Raw genomic sequence first — 17598 nt, forward strand, 5'->3', positions numbered from 1 at the left:
CACAGAGCAGCACCTTGGAAAAGTCCGAGCAATCAGATGACCTCAGTTGTAACAGGAACCCTGGATGGCTGCTTAATCATTGGTTGCCCCTCCTTCTTCCTCCGACTCCCAGGTCAAGTGCCAGCTCCTTCCTCCCCCAGGGGCCAGCCTTCCAGATTTGGCAGGAGGCTGTCAGATTCTAGGCTCCAGGCAGGAGACAAGGAGACTTCCAGATTGATGCTAAAACTTGTTAGCAAGTTGTGTGTAATTTTATAATGTTTCTGGTAAGTGCTAATTGCCTGTTCCTTAAATATTTCTTGTTCTACTGGGAGGCAGAGCAATTGCAACTATGAATGCGTTTCCCTGCAGCTGGCCACCCCCATGGAGGGGGACGGAGTTTCTAGGCTCAGAGCGCTGCAGAGAAGAGCGACAGATCCTGAGTTCCCTCCCTTGCTCTGGCCTGGAATTGTCACAAGTGGAAGTAGAATTTCTTGGAAGCACATGTCCCTATTTCCCATCAGAGCTCATGGTTTTAAAGAGGCAGGGCAATGGGAGAGGGGACACTGTAGTGTCATTTGCCTGCTCTAAGGAAGTAGGGAGAATAGTGATGATGACCTGTGACCAGGTATGTCTGGGGAAGGAGAAGCACGGGTCAGATGACTGAACTGGTCCTGAGCCTCAGACGTCTATTCTGTTCAGAATCCTTCATAGAATCCAGGAGCTAGGGTTATAGGGAGCTTAGCTAGGGACAGAGGCCATGCTGAAGCTCTGGGCAATGTTACACGTTGGCAGAAGGCCTGGCAAGCAGGGTCAGGGGGCATCCTGGCACTGGAGCATTTCCTAAATGCTGGAGCCTCTGCTGAGTACTGGGGGCAGAGAGAAGCCATGTAGGAGCTATGAGGGGGAAGCCAACAGGTGGAGGAGAAGGAGGAGGCATAGGTAAGAGAAGCCCAGGGACTGGGATAGGTAGGGAGCCAGCCGGGGCTCAGGCTCTTAGCTCTTCCCCATTTTATACCAGCCATGAAGGTATGAGACATACTGGCTGTTCCCCTCCATCATGAGGATCAAGGTAGAAGAGACCAGGAGAAGGAAGCAGGACCACTTGGCTGAAGCCCTCCTTGGCTAGCTTCTCTGACCAAGTTCAAATGTACTACAAGGCCTCCTGAGGCCTGCAAGGTATGTGTGCCCTAGATCCTGCATTTACCACTGTGCAGTGGCCATGGTGAATCATCTCATCTCTCAGCCAATCTGGAGAGTGAGGTCCCTGTGGCGAGTGTGGTTATTAAGGTAAGGATCTGAAACAAGGGTCAGCAAAAGCCTGCATGTCCTATCTGGAGGAGACCCAGGAAGACAGAGCACCTGGGAAATTTAGATGGGGAGGAACTTAAGTGGTCCCAGGCATGGTCGCTATCTCTACCAGGCAGTATACTGGGAACTGTCTGCTGTCCGGTTTCACCATTGTTACTATGCTACAGCATTTCTATCATCACTCCATCTTATGGCTGAAGAAACTATGGCTCAGTAAGACCCCTGTGACATTTCCAAGGTCACATGGTTATAGCTGTGCCAGGATTCACCAGGTCTACCTCCGTCCAAGTGACTACTCCGTGCTCACAGGCCCTGCTGCCTGTGTGCAGAAGCTCGGGGCACCCTGGCATGCCAGCAATGGATCTGAACGTCTAGCCTCTCCTTCCTGTTTTGCTATGGAGAGTCACATGGATGCCTAGCCTGTGATTAACATTCACACAGTGTCTGCTTTCAAATCACATCCCAGCACCCAGAACAGTACTGGCCACATAACAAATTTAATCAATGCTGGTTGAGTGAAATGGATTAATGAACTAATGAACAAAAACCCAACCTCTAGTGGAACAGAGCCAAGGCTCGCCGTAGATAGGAGTTCCCCAACGGGGCAAAGTTCTGGCTTCTACAGAGATATCGCGGGGAACTGCATTTCTCCTAGTAGTGGCTGGAGAATCACAGGCTTTTAGGCCAGAGAAACATGGATCAGATCCCAGCTCTCCCACTTCCCGCATCACTCTGTATGACGTCTGCAGGGGACTTGGCCCCTCCGCATCATAGATTGCTCAGCTACAAAACAACAGCCCTTGGAAAGCTGTGCGCCATGAATGAGGTGAGGCAATTGTTTCTGGAAGTAAAGAGCAAATGGAAGCAGGCCAGGGGCACAGCCCTCCCTGCTGGCACCTCCTGGCCTTCCTTGTTGGGGGTGGCACTGTTTGGGTTTCCCATCTTGGCATGATGCTCCTTGAAAACCCAAAGGTAATGCCTCTAAAGCTCTTATCACACAGCAGGTTGGATTAACGTCCTGTCCCTTTCCCAACAAAATCACACCAAGCAGACATGATCCCTCTCTCACACATGACGACTCTTCAAACATTTGCACACCGCTCTCTGTTCTCCAGAGTCCTCTTTCCCCTCAAATAAACACCCAGGGTCATCATCATTTCTCTCAGGGATTGCCTTAAATCCTCTTCTTTATCTATCTCAAGTTGAGATCCACACAGCTAAGCTCCACTCTCTGATGCCTGGTTGAGGTGGAAGAGAAGCGTAACGAATTTACTGTGAGTAAATCCCAGGAGCTACTTTTTCTGGAATCTTGAAACAGGACTTGATATTTATCTCCACTTCATCGTATCCTGTGAATTTAGCCAACAGCTCCACTGCGTCAGGAACTTGGTACACTGCTTGACGGGCACTGCCCATCCTTTCTGGCTTACGCCCTCTGAATTAAACCTCATGCCACAGGTGGATGAGAAGGTGTGTGCATGAGACGCAAGGGTGCCTCCCCACTTTGGGAGACATTCCTGCTACACAGTCACAGCATTGAAGTGAGTGGGGAGGGGGATGCAGAGGCTGCGCATCTAAATCCATTTCCATTTCAAAGCAGCGAGTGGCAGAGCTCAGCCCTGAGTCAGCTCTCTGATTTCTCTGATTTCTGGAGCCTTTTCCGTTGCCCACGGCTGCTTGTGTCTAATTCTAGGCTCCAGAAGAGCCCATTCATTTCATTACTGGGTCCTTATATACTGGTTACAAACCACCTTGTGATTTCCAACAGTTCTTATTTTCACATTTTTTTTAACCTAGCAGTCTTCATGAGAGCACTGTGACAAAGGTGGCATGTTTATCTCCATTTCTCAGATGGAAAAGGAAACCTGACAAGTGACAAAACTAGCGCCCGTCACCCCCTAAGCATTCTGTGCCTGTGGCTCTGCCTCTTCCCAGGGCAACCATCAGTGGGGCCCAGGGCACACAGTGCTATAATCATGTTGGTGCATGAGACAGGGACTAAGCCCTGGCATGGGCTGACGTTCAGGATGGACCCTGTAAATGTGACCTTGTTAGCAAATGGTCTTGGCTGATGTAATCAAATTAAGAGGAGGCTGTCACCAAGGAAGGGGCACTCATTCCTAAGAGTGGGTGTCCTTGCGAGGAGCGGAGCAGAGACCCCCAGGATTGCATGTGGTGGCACAGGCAGACTGCAGGGACGCAGCTGCCTGCTATGAGGCAAACGTGGCATCTTCCCAGGGCCTCCTATGACTCAGAATTTTAGGCTCCAGCTGCAAGTACCTGGGTGCTTTGTTAGGGAAAGGCTTAGAAGCTGACACACCTCTTGGGTATCCCCTATGCCTGGCACAGGGAGAACCCATGACATCTAGGAGCAGGTGCAGCCTGTCTCTCCAGTAGCATCTAGTTACTCAGAGGACTTCATACTCACTCAAGGGGAAGCCTGGCTTTGCTGTGTCTGTACCTCTGGAACTGGTCTAGAGCCTGGAACCTAACAGAGCCTTGATTACTACTCGTGGATTCTCCTTCTCTTGCAGTCATTCACCAGCAGGAATTTTAGAAACACATGCAAAGGTGGTGGAGGTGGTGGGTCTCCAGCAGGGGCACTGTTCTCATACCTATATAGTAAGACTTGGAGACCTTGGCCTGCTCCTCTTTCTTGGGCTACCAATGATGCTGGGTGTCTGCCCTTAGCTTAATGCATACAGTCACTTTCTTATCACTATGACACTCAAGTAAGGTACTGTCCCAGGGCAAGGATTCCAAAAATACCCAAGAAAGTTCACAGGACCTCTGAAAAGCCTACAAGAGCCAAGCAGGAATTGGCATTGTAACTGATGAAGTGCCAGGATTGTGTGAGGTTTATATCAGCTAATGCTTGGGACAACACAAGAGGACTCTCAGAACAAAGGGGGCTGGGAAGTCAGACAAGTCAGGTAATGTGCCTAAAAGAGAACAAGCAGATCAGGGGCAGGGCCAGGATTTGAACACAGGAACCCAGGGCTTTCTGACTGCAAGTGTCCGATTCCTGGGATGGGGGTGGGGTGGGTGGGGGATGCATCTGGCTCCCCAGGAGCAGTTACCTTCGTAAGAAGCCTTGAATCCCAGGGAACTGCCGCTGCCATCAGTCTGGAATAGGAGCCACATCTGATGGTTGGTGCTGACAATGAGATCCGGGACTGAGTTACCTGTCAGGCTGTCAAGGAGAGAGAGATCTTTAAGTGGTGTGCATTCCACCAAGGGAATGGCCACATAAATGATGCCACCAGAAGGGCAGATTTTGAGCCCCACAGTGCTCCCTGACCTTGGAGTCCTGCAGCACGTACCCTGCAGGCAGAAAGACTCCTCTCCTTTCCTCCCGGGCCACAGGCACAGCTTTGCCTTTCTAGTCCAGAATCCTGCACTCAGGAGGGAGAACTCTGTCCTTGCTTGCTCAGCACACAGGGACAGCTAGAGCCAAACCTAATTAAGGAGCATCTATACTCTCACAACCTTGGATTTCCATGGGAACTGTTTTCTAGAAAACGCACGAGCATAACCTTGTTTGCCTAGTCATTTCCCTGGCCACTCCCTTTCATCAGAGATTGGCTTCTGTAGCATGAGCAATAAGGCTTTGGTGCAGCCACCGCTGAGGGACACTTCCTTCTGACTCAACTCTATCTGCCAAGCACCTGCTTCAGGCAGACAATACACCGAACAGAGTTCTACTCTGGATCTCTTTGAACAACTCTGAAGTAAGGCATAGTTGTCATGCCCTACTCCCAAAACACAGATGACAAGATAGAGGAGTTGAATGAGTAGTGGCTTCCCCAAGGTCACTTGAAGGACAATGGAAGAACTGGGAACCTGCTGTGCAGGTGAGGGCTTCCAGAAGAAGCCTGGCTACCTCCTTCTGTTGAGAACAGATGAATCTGAGGCTAGGTCAGGTGGAGGATTGTGGATGGGCACACTGAATCCCTGGTCCTAGTCCTTGGTCTACCCTGGGGTCTCAAGGCATTGGGGGCTACTGACTTGGCTGCAGAGCTGATCATCTCACCACATTGCTGGTGGAGCTGGGAGAGATGGTCTGGGCTTCAGATCTCCAGAGCTGAAGGGGCTGACATTCTGAAGTGAACAGAGACTGAGGTCAGGTGGGTGCTGGCCTCAGATCTGGGGCTAAGTTAGAGACCTCGGCTTTTCCCCTTTGACACAGTTACAACAAAGGCGCCCAACTCTTCTGTATATGTTTCACTGAAGGTTTGCGACCAATGTTGGCTTATAAAGACCCAGAGGTGTTGGGAAACCCCACGGGCTTTGAGGATACTTGTTGAGGGACCCAAAAGCAAGGATCTAGAGTCCTGGATCCACACCCCAGCTCTTCCATTCACTTCCAGTGAAGCCTCGGACAAATGGTTGTGCCTCTCTGGGCCTTTGTACTCCACATTACATGAGGAGGCGGTGTTCTACAACTCTTAAGATTTTTTCAGCCCTTGTCCTTAAATTCTCTCTATGACAAGTACTGGGGAAGGGGGGAGGTTTAGGAGGAGAGGGAGCTGGGACCCTGGCTTCTCAAGCACCCCAAGTAGATACACCATGACATTCATCAAACTAGGGTTAAAGGTGAGTGACAGGGATGTGTAAGGAGCAGTGGTTGTGATGGAAGAGCTTACATGTCAACTTCCCCTGGCCAAAACATGTGGCCCAGAATTGTTCTCAGAGCATATCTGAAGAAGATTAACATCTACATCCCTGCATTAAAGGAGGTGGGTGATCTTCACCTCAGCTGAAGTCTGTGTAGAACAAGACAGACCAGGGCTCAGAGCAGTAGCCTAATGGCTGAAGTCTTCATCTCCCGGTTCCAGGTTTCAACTGAAATGCTAGCTTTCCCTGGGTTTTGAGCCTGCTGGCCTTTGGATTATTAGTACATCATCAGCCCTCCTTGGGTGTCTAGCTTGCCAATTCTTCCAGCTGATCTGGGACCTGTGAGCCTCCAACGTCTCCTGATCCATCTCCATTTGTCTTTCTGTTTGTCTGTTCCCACCTATCATCTCCTGTTGGATTGACCTCTCTGGGCAACTACAACACAACAGAGTGGTGGAAAGGATAACCTTTGGGCTCATACTCTGTGCTTCTGTCTGGAGAGACTCCACACTGCAGCCATGTCACTCGACCTAGCAGGTGTCACAGGATGAGATGAGTCTTTGAGTTGAGCTGACAGCATCATGGTGGGTTTGGAAAAAGGTGTAAGGAACACCCCATTGAGCTGTCACCCAGTGACCTTTTCTCACTTAGCATTAGGGTCAGAGGGTAAGCTGCTTGAGCAAGCCTAGTGGGGTAGGGAATGGCATGGGACGCTGACCTTGACTGAAATAGAAGGCATGAATTCAGGGACTCATACTACTACCAACCTTCTCTGCAAGCTCTGAGCCTCCGTCTCACTATCTGCTAACTGAGGACGAGAATACATTTCTCACAAGATCATCATGTGGATTAAGCAAGATAACTAATGCAAAACATTCCAACCAGGGACTGGCTGCCTGGGAGGTGCTCAACATGTGGGGCACCCCTTTCTGGGAAGGGGGATATTCGTGGTCACATCTGTCTCTGAAACTGGGGCACATACACCACCTGGGAGCTTTTCCGGCTCTCATACCAGGGTACCGGTGGTGGGCAAGGGAGGAGATTCACGGCCACAAGAGCCAAGGTGCAACAGAGCCAATGCTCAGGGGAGCCGGCTACCAGTGTCTCCCAGGACTACATCTTCGGATTGGCCTTTTCCAGCCCAGGGAATGTGGTCTGTGTGTATATGTGATTCTGACTCTGCAAAACCAGCCGTTACCCAGGCAGTGCCAAGGGTAAGGGTAGATTGGCAAAACATGTGAGCAATCTATCGGAAGGCAAGCTGCGGGAGTAAATGCTCCCTGTGGGACAGAAGTGAAGAGGGGTGCTCCAGGCTCGCACAGACCACTTCCCTGTGCCCATATCCCTGGGGAGGTCACTCATTTTCTGTTTCCTGTGACTTCCCAGTGAGACCCTGACCAGGTGCTTTTCCCCCTGGGATAGGAGCAGAGAGACGGAGAGAGGCAGAGGTATTATAGCCGATGCAGAAACACCATGCAGCACTGTCTTCATTTGCTATAGTGTGGTCTGGCGACCAAGAAGGATCAGCAAGCCCATCCCCATTGCCAGGGCCCAGGACACCCTGTCACCCCACCCATAGCCCACATACAGAGCTTGACTTACATGTAGAGAACCGTCTTCTGGTCCCCGTCCTGCCCTCCATCCCCGACCGTCAGGGTGTCATAGCCCCTCTCCAAGTCAAACTCCTCAAAGGCCAGCTTGATCACCTGGGGAGGGGCACAGGGTTAGTGTGGGTGGGGCTGGGAGGAAGGCCGGATATTTTTCTCCTTATGTCCCCAAGGCCGGAACCCCTCGTGACTCCCTCCTGCCCAGACTGGCCATTTCCCGGGCACCTTTCTGAGTGAGCCTCTGCCAGCCCCCCACCCTGCCTCTGTTCATGGCACATCTGGCCCATTCTGGGGACTGCACAGCAATCCCAGGCACATCTGGCTGCCTGCAAGCTGATCAGACACTGGCTTCATGCTTTAATGAACAAAAGTCCCCACGGGCTCGGTGGCAATTTTTGCGGCCACATGTGGAATAATCTCAGCTCTCTTGCCTCCAGGGACCTGCAGAAGTTTCTCACAGCCTCTCTTCCACCTGCTCTGTGCCGTCCCTTTTGTTTGTTTATTTGTTGAATAAATGAATGCTCTCTGAAGGAGAATTCCACAAGTCTTTTCCCTCTCCCGCTCCCCACCCCTTAGCTTGTCTGAGTCTTATATTCCACAAATATTTACGGAGCAGGCACCATATGCGAGGGTAGGAGCAGGGCCTCAACAGTGAGCACAGCACAATCCCTGCTCTCCGTGAGAAGGGGAGACAACAAAGGGAACTGAGAGCCATGGCAGTAGGCAACAGATGCTACACCAGCAGGGGCCATGGTGTGGAGAGGAGGCTATGGCTATGGCTGGCCCTGTGCTGGCATTTGAGGGCAGTCTGAAGATGATACACACCCAAAGATAAAGAAAGGCAAGGAGGCAGGTGTACCAAGCCCACACTGTGGCAGCAATAGAACATTCTAGAACAAGCTGTTCAGTGTCTCTTGATGGCAGGTACAAGCTGAGCATTTCTGCCAGCTGCCTCGCTCTGAGGGACAATGTGGCTGGGACTTTAGGAGAACCCAGAACTTGAGGTTTGCCTGGAACTTGGTCTTAAAAGGTATCATGCCTCATTCCCCACCACAAACACATGTATACAAAGCACTAAGCTATAGGTCAAAGGAAGAGCAGTAAAAAAGCTTTTTTGAAACTGGGTGCTGGGGACATCAGTGTTTGAGAAGACACCAGCCTGTCTATCTACTCCTGGAATAGGAGTAAGGAGAGAGTGCCATGGGTAAATGACGTGTGTGTTATGGACAGATGAGCAGAAGTGCCCTGGGTGGGTGAGAAAGGCATAGGCAGGTGAGGTGCAGAGCATGGACAGGGGAGCCTGGCTCTAGGTCTTGTGGCAGTGCAGGTGAGTGATGGAGCAGTAGAAAGGTGGGTGTAGCAGAGGCCAGGTCTGAGTGATATTGTGATTATATGGGTGTGTAAACTACAGAGAGAGGACCTCTAGGGTGATCTGCAGGCTTTTGAATTAGAAAATTGGGAAGGTGGTGGTGGTGGTGGTGCCATTCATGAGGACAGAGCACACAGAACCCACTCCTAATGTCTAGTCTGGGTCTCTTGTCTGTTTCAATCTGACGATGATCTCCTCTCTCTCAATGGGGACCCTGGAGTTGCTCCTCTACAACTCCACAACTGCAGAATTCCCTTGGATAACCATTCCTTGTTACCACTGACACCTTCTGCAAGTTTCCTCCATCCAAACCCATAGCCCAGCACCCACGTGCTGCCAGGCTGCCAGGAGAGCCCACCCCAAGGTGCCTTCTTTTGGGTGTCTCCTAGCTCAGTCATGGGCCTGGGTACCTCCATGCCTATGCTCCCTGCACATGCATGGGGCTCTCAGAGCAGAGCATCTCTGGGTGGGACCATCAGTAGGAACAACAGTGGGCCTGCTGATGGACATGGGGAATGCAGGGTGTGTCCACCGCTGACTGGATAAAAGTCAGAAGCAGCTTCCTGGGGCAGTGAGTCCCCACCCAGTTTGGAAGAACTGGGAAATGGATTGGTGTTACTTATCCAGAATCTTACTACTTCACCCGGACTTGCCAAAGTGAGCGGGAATGGGAGGGTGAGGATGAGACAGAAACAGGAGGAGCCAGATGGTGAAAGGGTCTCTACCATGTTATGACTTTGGGCTCTGTCCTATGGAACACAGAGAGCTACGGAACTGATGTAAGTGAAGGCATGGCTTCTACAGCAACAGCACTGAGGCATGGGTGAGAAGCAGGAGACAGATCCTGGGTTGAAGCAGTGGTTGAGACAGGGGAGGTGGTAACGTAGGCCAGCAGTAAGCAATGGCTGCAATGGGGCAACAAAGGACGGAACCCAACTGTACCATGGAGTGTGGTTCCTTGGTCCTTCTGGATCTCCATGCAGAATGTTCCCTGATGGTTACTGGGGTTATTTCAATGGACTTGAATTTCCTCCCTGCCTCTCGCCTGCCACTCAGAAGATTTCCCAATCTGATACAGAAAGAGGGGCCTCTTCCCTAGCCCCATGACTTCCCCTGCTCCTAGCCACATTGCCTGTGTGGCCACCCAAGCACCTAGGTGCTTCCATCATGGTGGCCCATCCACACCTCTAATTCACACACATACACTTAAATGTCCCCAGGGAAGTGCCCCCTCACCCGTGAGCCCCCCTTTGTCTCAATTCTCTCTGGATAACACTGACAAGGAGGTACCCTCATTCAATACCTTTCTCTCACCGCTGTCTCAGAACTTACCTACTGTTGACCTGCTCCTCCACCCCTTGGCTTCCCGGAGGGCAAGGTCAGGCCTCCCGGCCTCTGCACTGACAGTGCCCATGCACGTTCCAGGCACATACTAGAAGCTTGGAATATGTCGACTGGTAAAGGAGACTTGGGTTGAGTTTCTAGCTCCTGGTTTCATTGTAGGTATCTGCGCAGTTAATCCTGTGGATTGAGTCTCATTCTCTGTCTTTCTGTCTGCCTCTCAATTTTTAAAAAATATGTTTTCCAACACTCTATCTCTTTTTCAATCTGGACACACTATTTGGCTCTCAGGGACCTCCCGGTAGTGAACACCTAGGACAAGGTCGGCTAATTTATTTTGTAATGGGACAAGCAATGAATAACTTCTGCTTTGTGGGAATTGGGTCTCTATCATCCTTGCTCATCTCTGCTGTAGGAGCATTAACACAGACACACACAGCATGGCCGAGGGAAGCCTCACTGGCTCATAGGGCTGGACGTTTGGCCTGGTGGTTGGGATTATCAGTTCCAGCCAGAGTGCCTGGGTTTGATATCCAGGTCTGCTCTTGCCTCCAGGTTCTTGCTAATGGAGACCTAGGGAGCCAGGGTGGATGGCTCAAGTGGTTGGGTGAGGCCTGGATTGAGTTTCAAGCTTCTGGCTTCATTGTGGGCATTTGTGGTGTGAACCAGTGCATGGAATCTCTCTCCTTGTCTTTCAAGTCATTTTTTAAAAGTTCATGATAAATGGAATGAAAAGATAGGCTTAAAATTTTGAAATCCATTCATACAAGGTATCTTCAAAAAGTTTGTTAAAACACATATTTACTCAAAAACTATGCATGAATTTGAAAAAAAAATTTTGCACCAAAACAAACCTTTCTTTCCGTTTCAGTTTCTACACACTGTTGGAAATACCTTCATCCATGGCTGGGTTGGCTATTCCAATAGTTTTATTGGCAAAACAAGTTATGAGTTGGATTTGGCTGTAGGCTGTTTGATTGACCCTTATTCTAGCAGGTTCTCTGGGATATTTTTTTTCACAGTCTTGGGCCATCTTCTGTGTCAGTGTGCTCCAACTGGAACACCGATTCTGCCATCTTCTGTGATAGTGTGCTCCATTTGTGACACATCCATTGAGGGACTAACCACAACAATGGCCACCTTGGACAAACCCAGGCAGAGTTTGGGAAACTTGCCTAAGACAGAGCTGGGATTCAACCAGGCGCTGGAGGCCAGGCTCTTGTCTACTCTGCCCAGTTTTCTTCTAGAATCCCAACATGATCTTAGGTCTACCACATATCTTCTCAAACCTTACATTTTTTTCCCCAGGTAGCCAAACACCTTGGCACACAGTACCCTGGGGCAAGCAGTGCCTTCTACAGGACGAGAGGCCAGGATCTGCAGGAACACACAGCCACCGCAGCAGCTCCTTCCGGCAACCCAGGGTCAGAGTACTGAAAATGGAGGGGTTTATGGTTATTGGCACGGTAATGGGGAAATATTGTTCGGAAGGCCAGAACCCAGAGTCATAAAAGGATTTATATCACTGGTTAGAGCTGCTATGGACACGAACCCCATTTCAGAGTGCTGACCCCAGTGTGGCAGCTAATTATACCTCGAAGAGTGTTCCCCACCCAGCACTGTGGTACCTGGACGGCTCCCTGCACCATGGACTGACGCTGCTCTTTTTCTTCCCCCCGCCCCTGCATTGTCCATTGTTTAAAGACAGGCTCCTATAATGACTCATTAACACGCAGATCAATCAGACTCACAAAGCGCCTTTCTGAGGCAGGAGGATGGCAGCACATGAAACAGGCATGATCAAATAGGCACATTTGTATACAGCTCAGCTCCCTAATTCAAGCCCATTAGATACATGAATAAACAAACTCATCATCTAGGACATAATTACCTAGCACCTGTCATGTGCCAAGCACCGAGCACACTGCTTGCATTGAGTTACCTCGCCTGCCTGATGATCTAGTACAGAATTTAAATGCCAAGGACATGGTTGCAGACGCTGTGTGCTGGAGGACTGCAAGGAAGAGGGAGAAGGAAGGAGGGTGTGGAGGAGGTGGGTGCACTTGGCTGAGCAGGGAGTAGAAAGGTGTGGGCTTGGTGTGGACAATCCTGTGAGCAGTGAAGAAGGAAGGAGGAGCAGGGAAGAGAATCAAGGCAGGGAAGAAGGCCAGGAAGAGAGCGTGGCTGAGTCTGCAGTTGGATTCTGCCTGGCAACCATCAAAAGTCATCTGGGGAAGGTATGGCTCAGCATGAAGGGAAGCCCGAAAGCAGCAATGACCCAGGGAGTTCAGGCAGGACCCAAGAATAGGAGGAGGGATCAGGGGGACCGCTGAGTCTAGGCTCATGGCAGAGGGCAGATCTGGGAAGCAGTCCTGGCAGTGGGACCCCATGGAGCACAGAACCTATTCTGGAAATTGTAGGGGAAGGGTGAGGCCTGGGGGGACGCCCATCTGCAGCTCTGTAGAACACTCTTACATCCTGAGTGCTTTCCAGGAGCAGCCAGAGGACCGGGTTCTTGGCCCTGCTAACCAGTGCCCACGGTTTGGATGAGAATGTGGGGAGTCCCTGGCTAATGGGCTGGTCTGGGGAGCTGCCGTCCAAGGAGAACTAGTTTGAGGCTGTTTTGTCCTGTGCTACTTTCTTGCCAACAACTGGGCTCTCTGCCCCTTGCCTGCCCTCTACCTTTCCATTGCCTGACTGCCCCCTAAAACAAGGTGGGAAAACCCTCACCAACAGGCCAAATCTGCCCCCTTCATCTGTTTTGGTACAGCCCCAGGAGTCAAGAAGGGGTCTTACATTCTTAAATATTAAAAAAGCAAAAGCTCACAGTGATTCAACAACAGAGGAGGATGTGTGCAGATACCAGGACTGCACTGGCATCAAGTGAAACAATGCTAAGAGGGAAAGCAATTGGTATTGGGGTGCAGAAGAGACTATTAAAGGGTTCTTGTACATCCTCCCAGCCATGAGGAGTGGGGGACAACTCTATGATCACCAGCATCTCACACGGGGCCAGCGCAGAGATGCTGTGAGTCACTGCTGCTGAATGAATAAGTCAGCGAACAAACGTCTCAACAAATGCACTTCTGACATGTGCACCAGCTGGGGATCACTTGTTAGGAGAGTCATTTCTCCATTCTCCAGGTCTACAAAGGGAGGAGTGACAGCCACCGTCCTCAAGCAGGGCATAATCGAAACACTGTTATCTTTGGCTTTGAAGTTCATGAAATGAGCTATCCTCTCCCTCTTCCTCCCATCCTCATTATGCATTTCTTTCTCCTTTGACCCACTTTTCCTTCTTTTCTACTGAGGGTGGACTGACTTTCCTAATCCAATCCAACGATACTCATATGCAAATTGGGTCATATGTCTTGAGTTCATACTGGGAGGTTGCCGAGGAGAGGCAGATGTGTGCAGGTAGGTGGGCACCAAGGCAGATCTGGACTGCAGCCCCGACCATGGAAATTTCATCAGCCGTGTCTTCTTCCCCCAGATTGAGCTGAATGGTCTTGACAGGAGGCAGCCTTGGGACAATGGCCTCAACCTGAAGCCCAACCTGGGCACAGCCACAGGAAAAACCATCTCCTCCAACAGTTATGCACATGTTTAAACACCTGCTGAGCTCCTCCATCATGCCAAGCACTAGAAGCATGGCAGAGCAAATAAACAAAACGCCATCCCTGCTTTCAGGGCCTGGGGATCCACAGGGCACTAGATTCTAAACACAGCACCACACGGCCCATGCATAACCAAAAGAAGGGTCATCAGTACACTGAAAAGGCCTCACTTGATAGAATCAGGAAGGCTTAGAAGGAGGGTTGGGTTGGGTCTTAAGGGAGACAAGAATTCTGGAAGAACAGGGAAGGTGCATTAGAGAAACATGTAAGGAGTCAGGTGTGCTATGACCTGAAGCAGGGACTGCCAGTGTGGAGTGCTGGGCATGCCTGGCCCTGTGCATTTTGCTGGGGGAGGGGTTGCTGGGTGTCACTCAAGTTTGTGGGTCTTAACTACCACGTGCTCTTTCAGAGCCAAGGTTCCTGACTTTACTCCAGACTCGGCATATCCTTTGGGAAAGAGTTATGAAGCTGTGTCTTCCAGGTCTCCCTGGCCATTTCTTAGGACCACCCGACGTTGGGGACTTTCACTCCAGGCAGAAATCATATTAACGCTAGTGGCATGTTAATGCTATCAAGACCTAGATACTCCAAGAGCCCAAGATGGGATTGTATCGCCCAACCACATCTCAAGGAAGGACAGACCCTGCAGTCTGTACACAGAGGTGCCAGCATCAATCACTTTGGGTCCTCCTGTCGCTTTTCCTTGGATCTACCAAGATTTCTTATTTATTTGTGTTATTCCTCCTTTATCAAGTAGATTCATGTCCTTAACTTGCCTCCCCATTAAGACAGTAAATCCCTATCATTCCCACAGCGCAGAGCTGCGGAGCCTAACAGTGCTCAATTAATGCTGGAATCTTTATCCAAGTTTTTGGCCATTCCCACAGGAGTGCATGTTTGCATCTCTCTTTAGACTTTCAGACTACTTTGGAGGGCCCTGGCCACTGGGACATTCCTTGCTCCCTCCCATGCTCAGTCAGCAGAGGTGGATGGGGGATGTGGAATTCCAAGCAAGAAGTACCTCAGAAGTGCCATATTCACAGATGCAAACCGAGGGACAAGTGTCCCACTCTACACTCCTGAGTGTCGAATCTCTGAGCCTTTTTGTGTCACAGCAGCTTTCTCCATCTGCTGCTTCCAAAGGAGCCAGGGCACTCTCCTTTTCAGCTCCCTAGAATGGTCCTTCTTTCACCACCATCTCACTTTCCTCTTCTTTTTCTACTCAGCCTATATACCCCAGTCTCTGATCCTCTATGTGGACAGCTATTATAGGGTCTGCCCGAGCTTTCCCTCCATCTTCCCTCCCTCACATGCTACCACCTAACCTCTTTCTTCTCTTCACCATGAAGCTTACCACTGCTGGCATCAGGTCTCATTCCCCATACATCACTTCTCACCTTATTCTCAGCTGTTTGTCCAAGAGCTGCCCTGAAGGTCTTCTTCCAAAGTGAAAACCAAGGCTCTCATTCAGACTTTGTCCAATAGGACTTTTCCATGATTTCTACGATCAGATGTGCCCTAGTTGGACACTTTGCAGTCTTTTCCATCCTAAACCTTCCTGGTATCTCTCACACTGCCCCTTCTTGATTTCTTTCTCTGGATCCCAGTCTTCTTCTTGTAAGGATGGTGTTCTCAGATCCACTCCAATTCTCACTCTCTGCACTATTTCCAAGAAACCGTGAGCTTTCCTTGGGCTTCTTGGGCTTCTATTTCTGTCCCAGTGTGTGGATAATGCTCAGATCTCTCTCTTGAACCAAGATTTATGCAGAGTAACCATCTAGCGCATGCCAGTCCCATTGAATGAATCACAAACACTACAAATTTACTATGCTTCCCTCTTGGCCCCTACAAGACTGGTCCTCCACTTGTATTTCATTTTTACGTGTCCCATTGGCTCAAGCCAGAAAGTACTGAGTCATCATTCATTTATTCATGAAATAAATAAAATTATGAAGAGTATCAATAACATCACTTGGGACATAGTGCTGAATAAATCTGTGCTCTGAACCCCAGATCCAATCAACCACTAATTCCCATTTCATCTCTTAACCCTTCTCCTTTATTTTCCACTCCACATTTCCAAAGCTTTGGTTGATGACCCTTTTTCATATGTGGCTAATGGATGCAACCCCCTAACTTGTCCCAGTCCCTCCATTCCTCTCACTGCTACCAGACCACCTTTGAAGAACTCAGGCACTCCTGCTATTGCTCTGGTTCTGTAGTAGGCATGGACCTCCTCCTCTTTGGGACAATCCAGATGCTCACATCCACACCAGATCTTACTGCATGCAGCAGCAGCAGGACACAGCGAGAGAAGTGCCAGGGTTTTAGAAAAAGCCCGGCCACTTCCTGGCTACTGGCTATTGCTGTTTCCTAACCTTTAACCAATACATGATTCAGTGTCTTCATTCTTCGAAGAGGCCTATTAAAACTTAGTTCACGGTCCTGTTCAGATAATCAAATAAAATCATTTTATAGAGGGATCGTCTCAGCATTTGATCCAGTATAGGTACACATCCAGTAAGAGCTACTGTTGCTATTAACAAAAGCCTTACAAAATGTTATTCAAGATAAAGGCCAGCCCTCTTGCCATGAATGTGGGTCACCACGGTCTGGCACCTGCTTACTGTTCCATCCTCACCTTAACCTAGGTACACTGACCTCAGTGCCTTTGCACACATATCTACTCTAAATACTGGTTTCTAAGCCCTCTTGCCCTTCAAGACCTTCTCAAATGCCACATATCTGTGAGAATTTCCCCTAATTTCTGGTTAGTGGCTGCAGCCCGAGTTTTTCATGGCACTGCAGACAAAACTCCAGCAGCATTTTTCCATCTCTAGTTTTATATTTGTATGTCTGTCCTCACTGCTCAGGAATGTGCATGTTCCGCATGGGTAGAACTTGTATGTAGAGTATTTGAGAGGATAAGTGCTAATTCCATAAAACATCACAGGGGCTGGAATTCTGGTACAGCATGTGAATCCCCTGCCTGCGATGCTGGGATCTCATATTGAGGCAGATTTGAGACCTGACTGTTCTGCTTCTTACCCAGCTCCATGCTAATGTGCTTGAGAAAGCAGTGGAAGATGACTCAAATGCCCCTCTACCCACATGGGAGACCTGAAAGAATCTCTGGGCTCCTGGCTTTAACCTGGTCCAGCCCTGGCCATTGTGGCCATTTGGGGAGTAAAGCAGTAGATGGAATCTCTCTCTCTCTCTATGTCTTACCTTTTCTGTAACTTTGCATTTCTTTTCTTTTTAAAGATTTATTTTCTTTTTATTGCAAAGTCAGATATACAGAAAGGAGGAGAGACAAGAGAGGAAGATTTTCCGTCTGATGACCTACTACCCAAGTGACCACAACGGCCAGTGCTACGCCAATCTGAAGCCAGGAGCCAGGTACCTCCTCCAGGAGGACCAAGTTTAGGCCTTCTTGGGCTGCATCTAATCACTTCTAAGAAAATCCTGGCATTATCCAGATACTATGCTAGATCTCATGCCAAATTCTAAAGAAAATATAAGAAACTGAGCAAAGATCACAGGCAAAGCCTTAATAATCTCAAGGTATCAAGGTACCTTAATAATCTCAAGGTATAAAATCCTTTTGCTTGGTCTAGTCTCCATCCTTGCTCGTGTCAATGAAGCCTCCTCCTTCCTAGGTTCATTATGAAGTGGTTTAATACAATGGAATCTTTTTTTGTAAAACACTGTGCAGACAAAAATCTGTTTCCAGTGGTCCCAGTACTGTACTCCCCAACTG

At 49.6% G+C, this 17598-nt stretch overlaps 1 protein-coding gene across 1 annotated transcript in view; it reads right to left on the reverse strand.

Moving 5' to 3' along the window:
• Positions 1–1218: 1218 nt before the first annotated feature.
• Positions 1219–17598, reverse strand: part of LOC131479659 (CUB and sushi domain-containing protein 2-like) — a 43702-nt gene continuing 27322 nt past the window's right edge. Inside the window, exons 6-8 of the mRNA XM_058661035.1 lie at positions 7507–7610; positions 4368–4480; positions 1219–1274 (exon numbers count right to left, since the gene is read on the reverse strand). Coding sequence (XP_058517018.1) covers positions 1219–1274; positions 4368–4480; positions 7507–7610 — 273 coding nt within the window. The remainder of the gene's footprint in view (positions 1275–4367; positions 4481–7506; positions 7611–17598) is intronic.

This window comes from Ochotona princeps, chromosome 2, assembly GCF_030435755.1.
Source record: "Ochotona princeps isolate mOchPri1 chromosome 2, mOchPri1.hap1, whole genome shotgun sequence".
In the NCBI taxonomy this organism is placed as follows: domain Eukaryota; kingdom Metazoa; phylum Chordata; class Mammalia; order Lagomorpha; family Ochotonidae; genus Ochotona; species Ochotona princeps.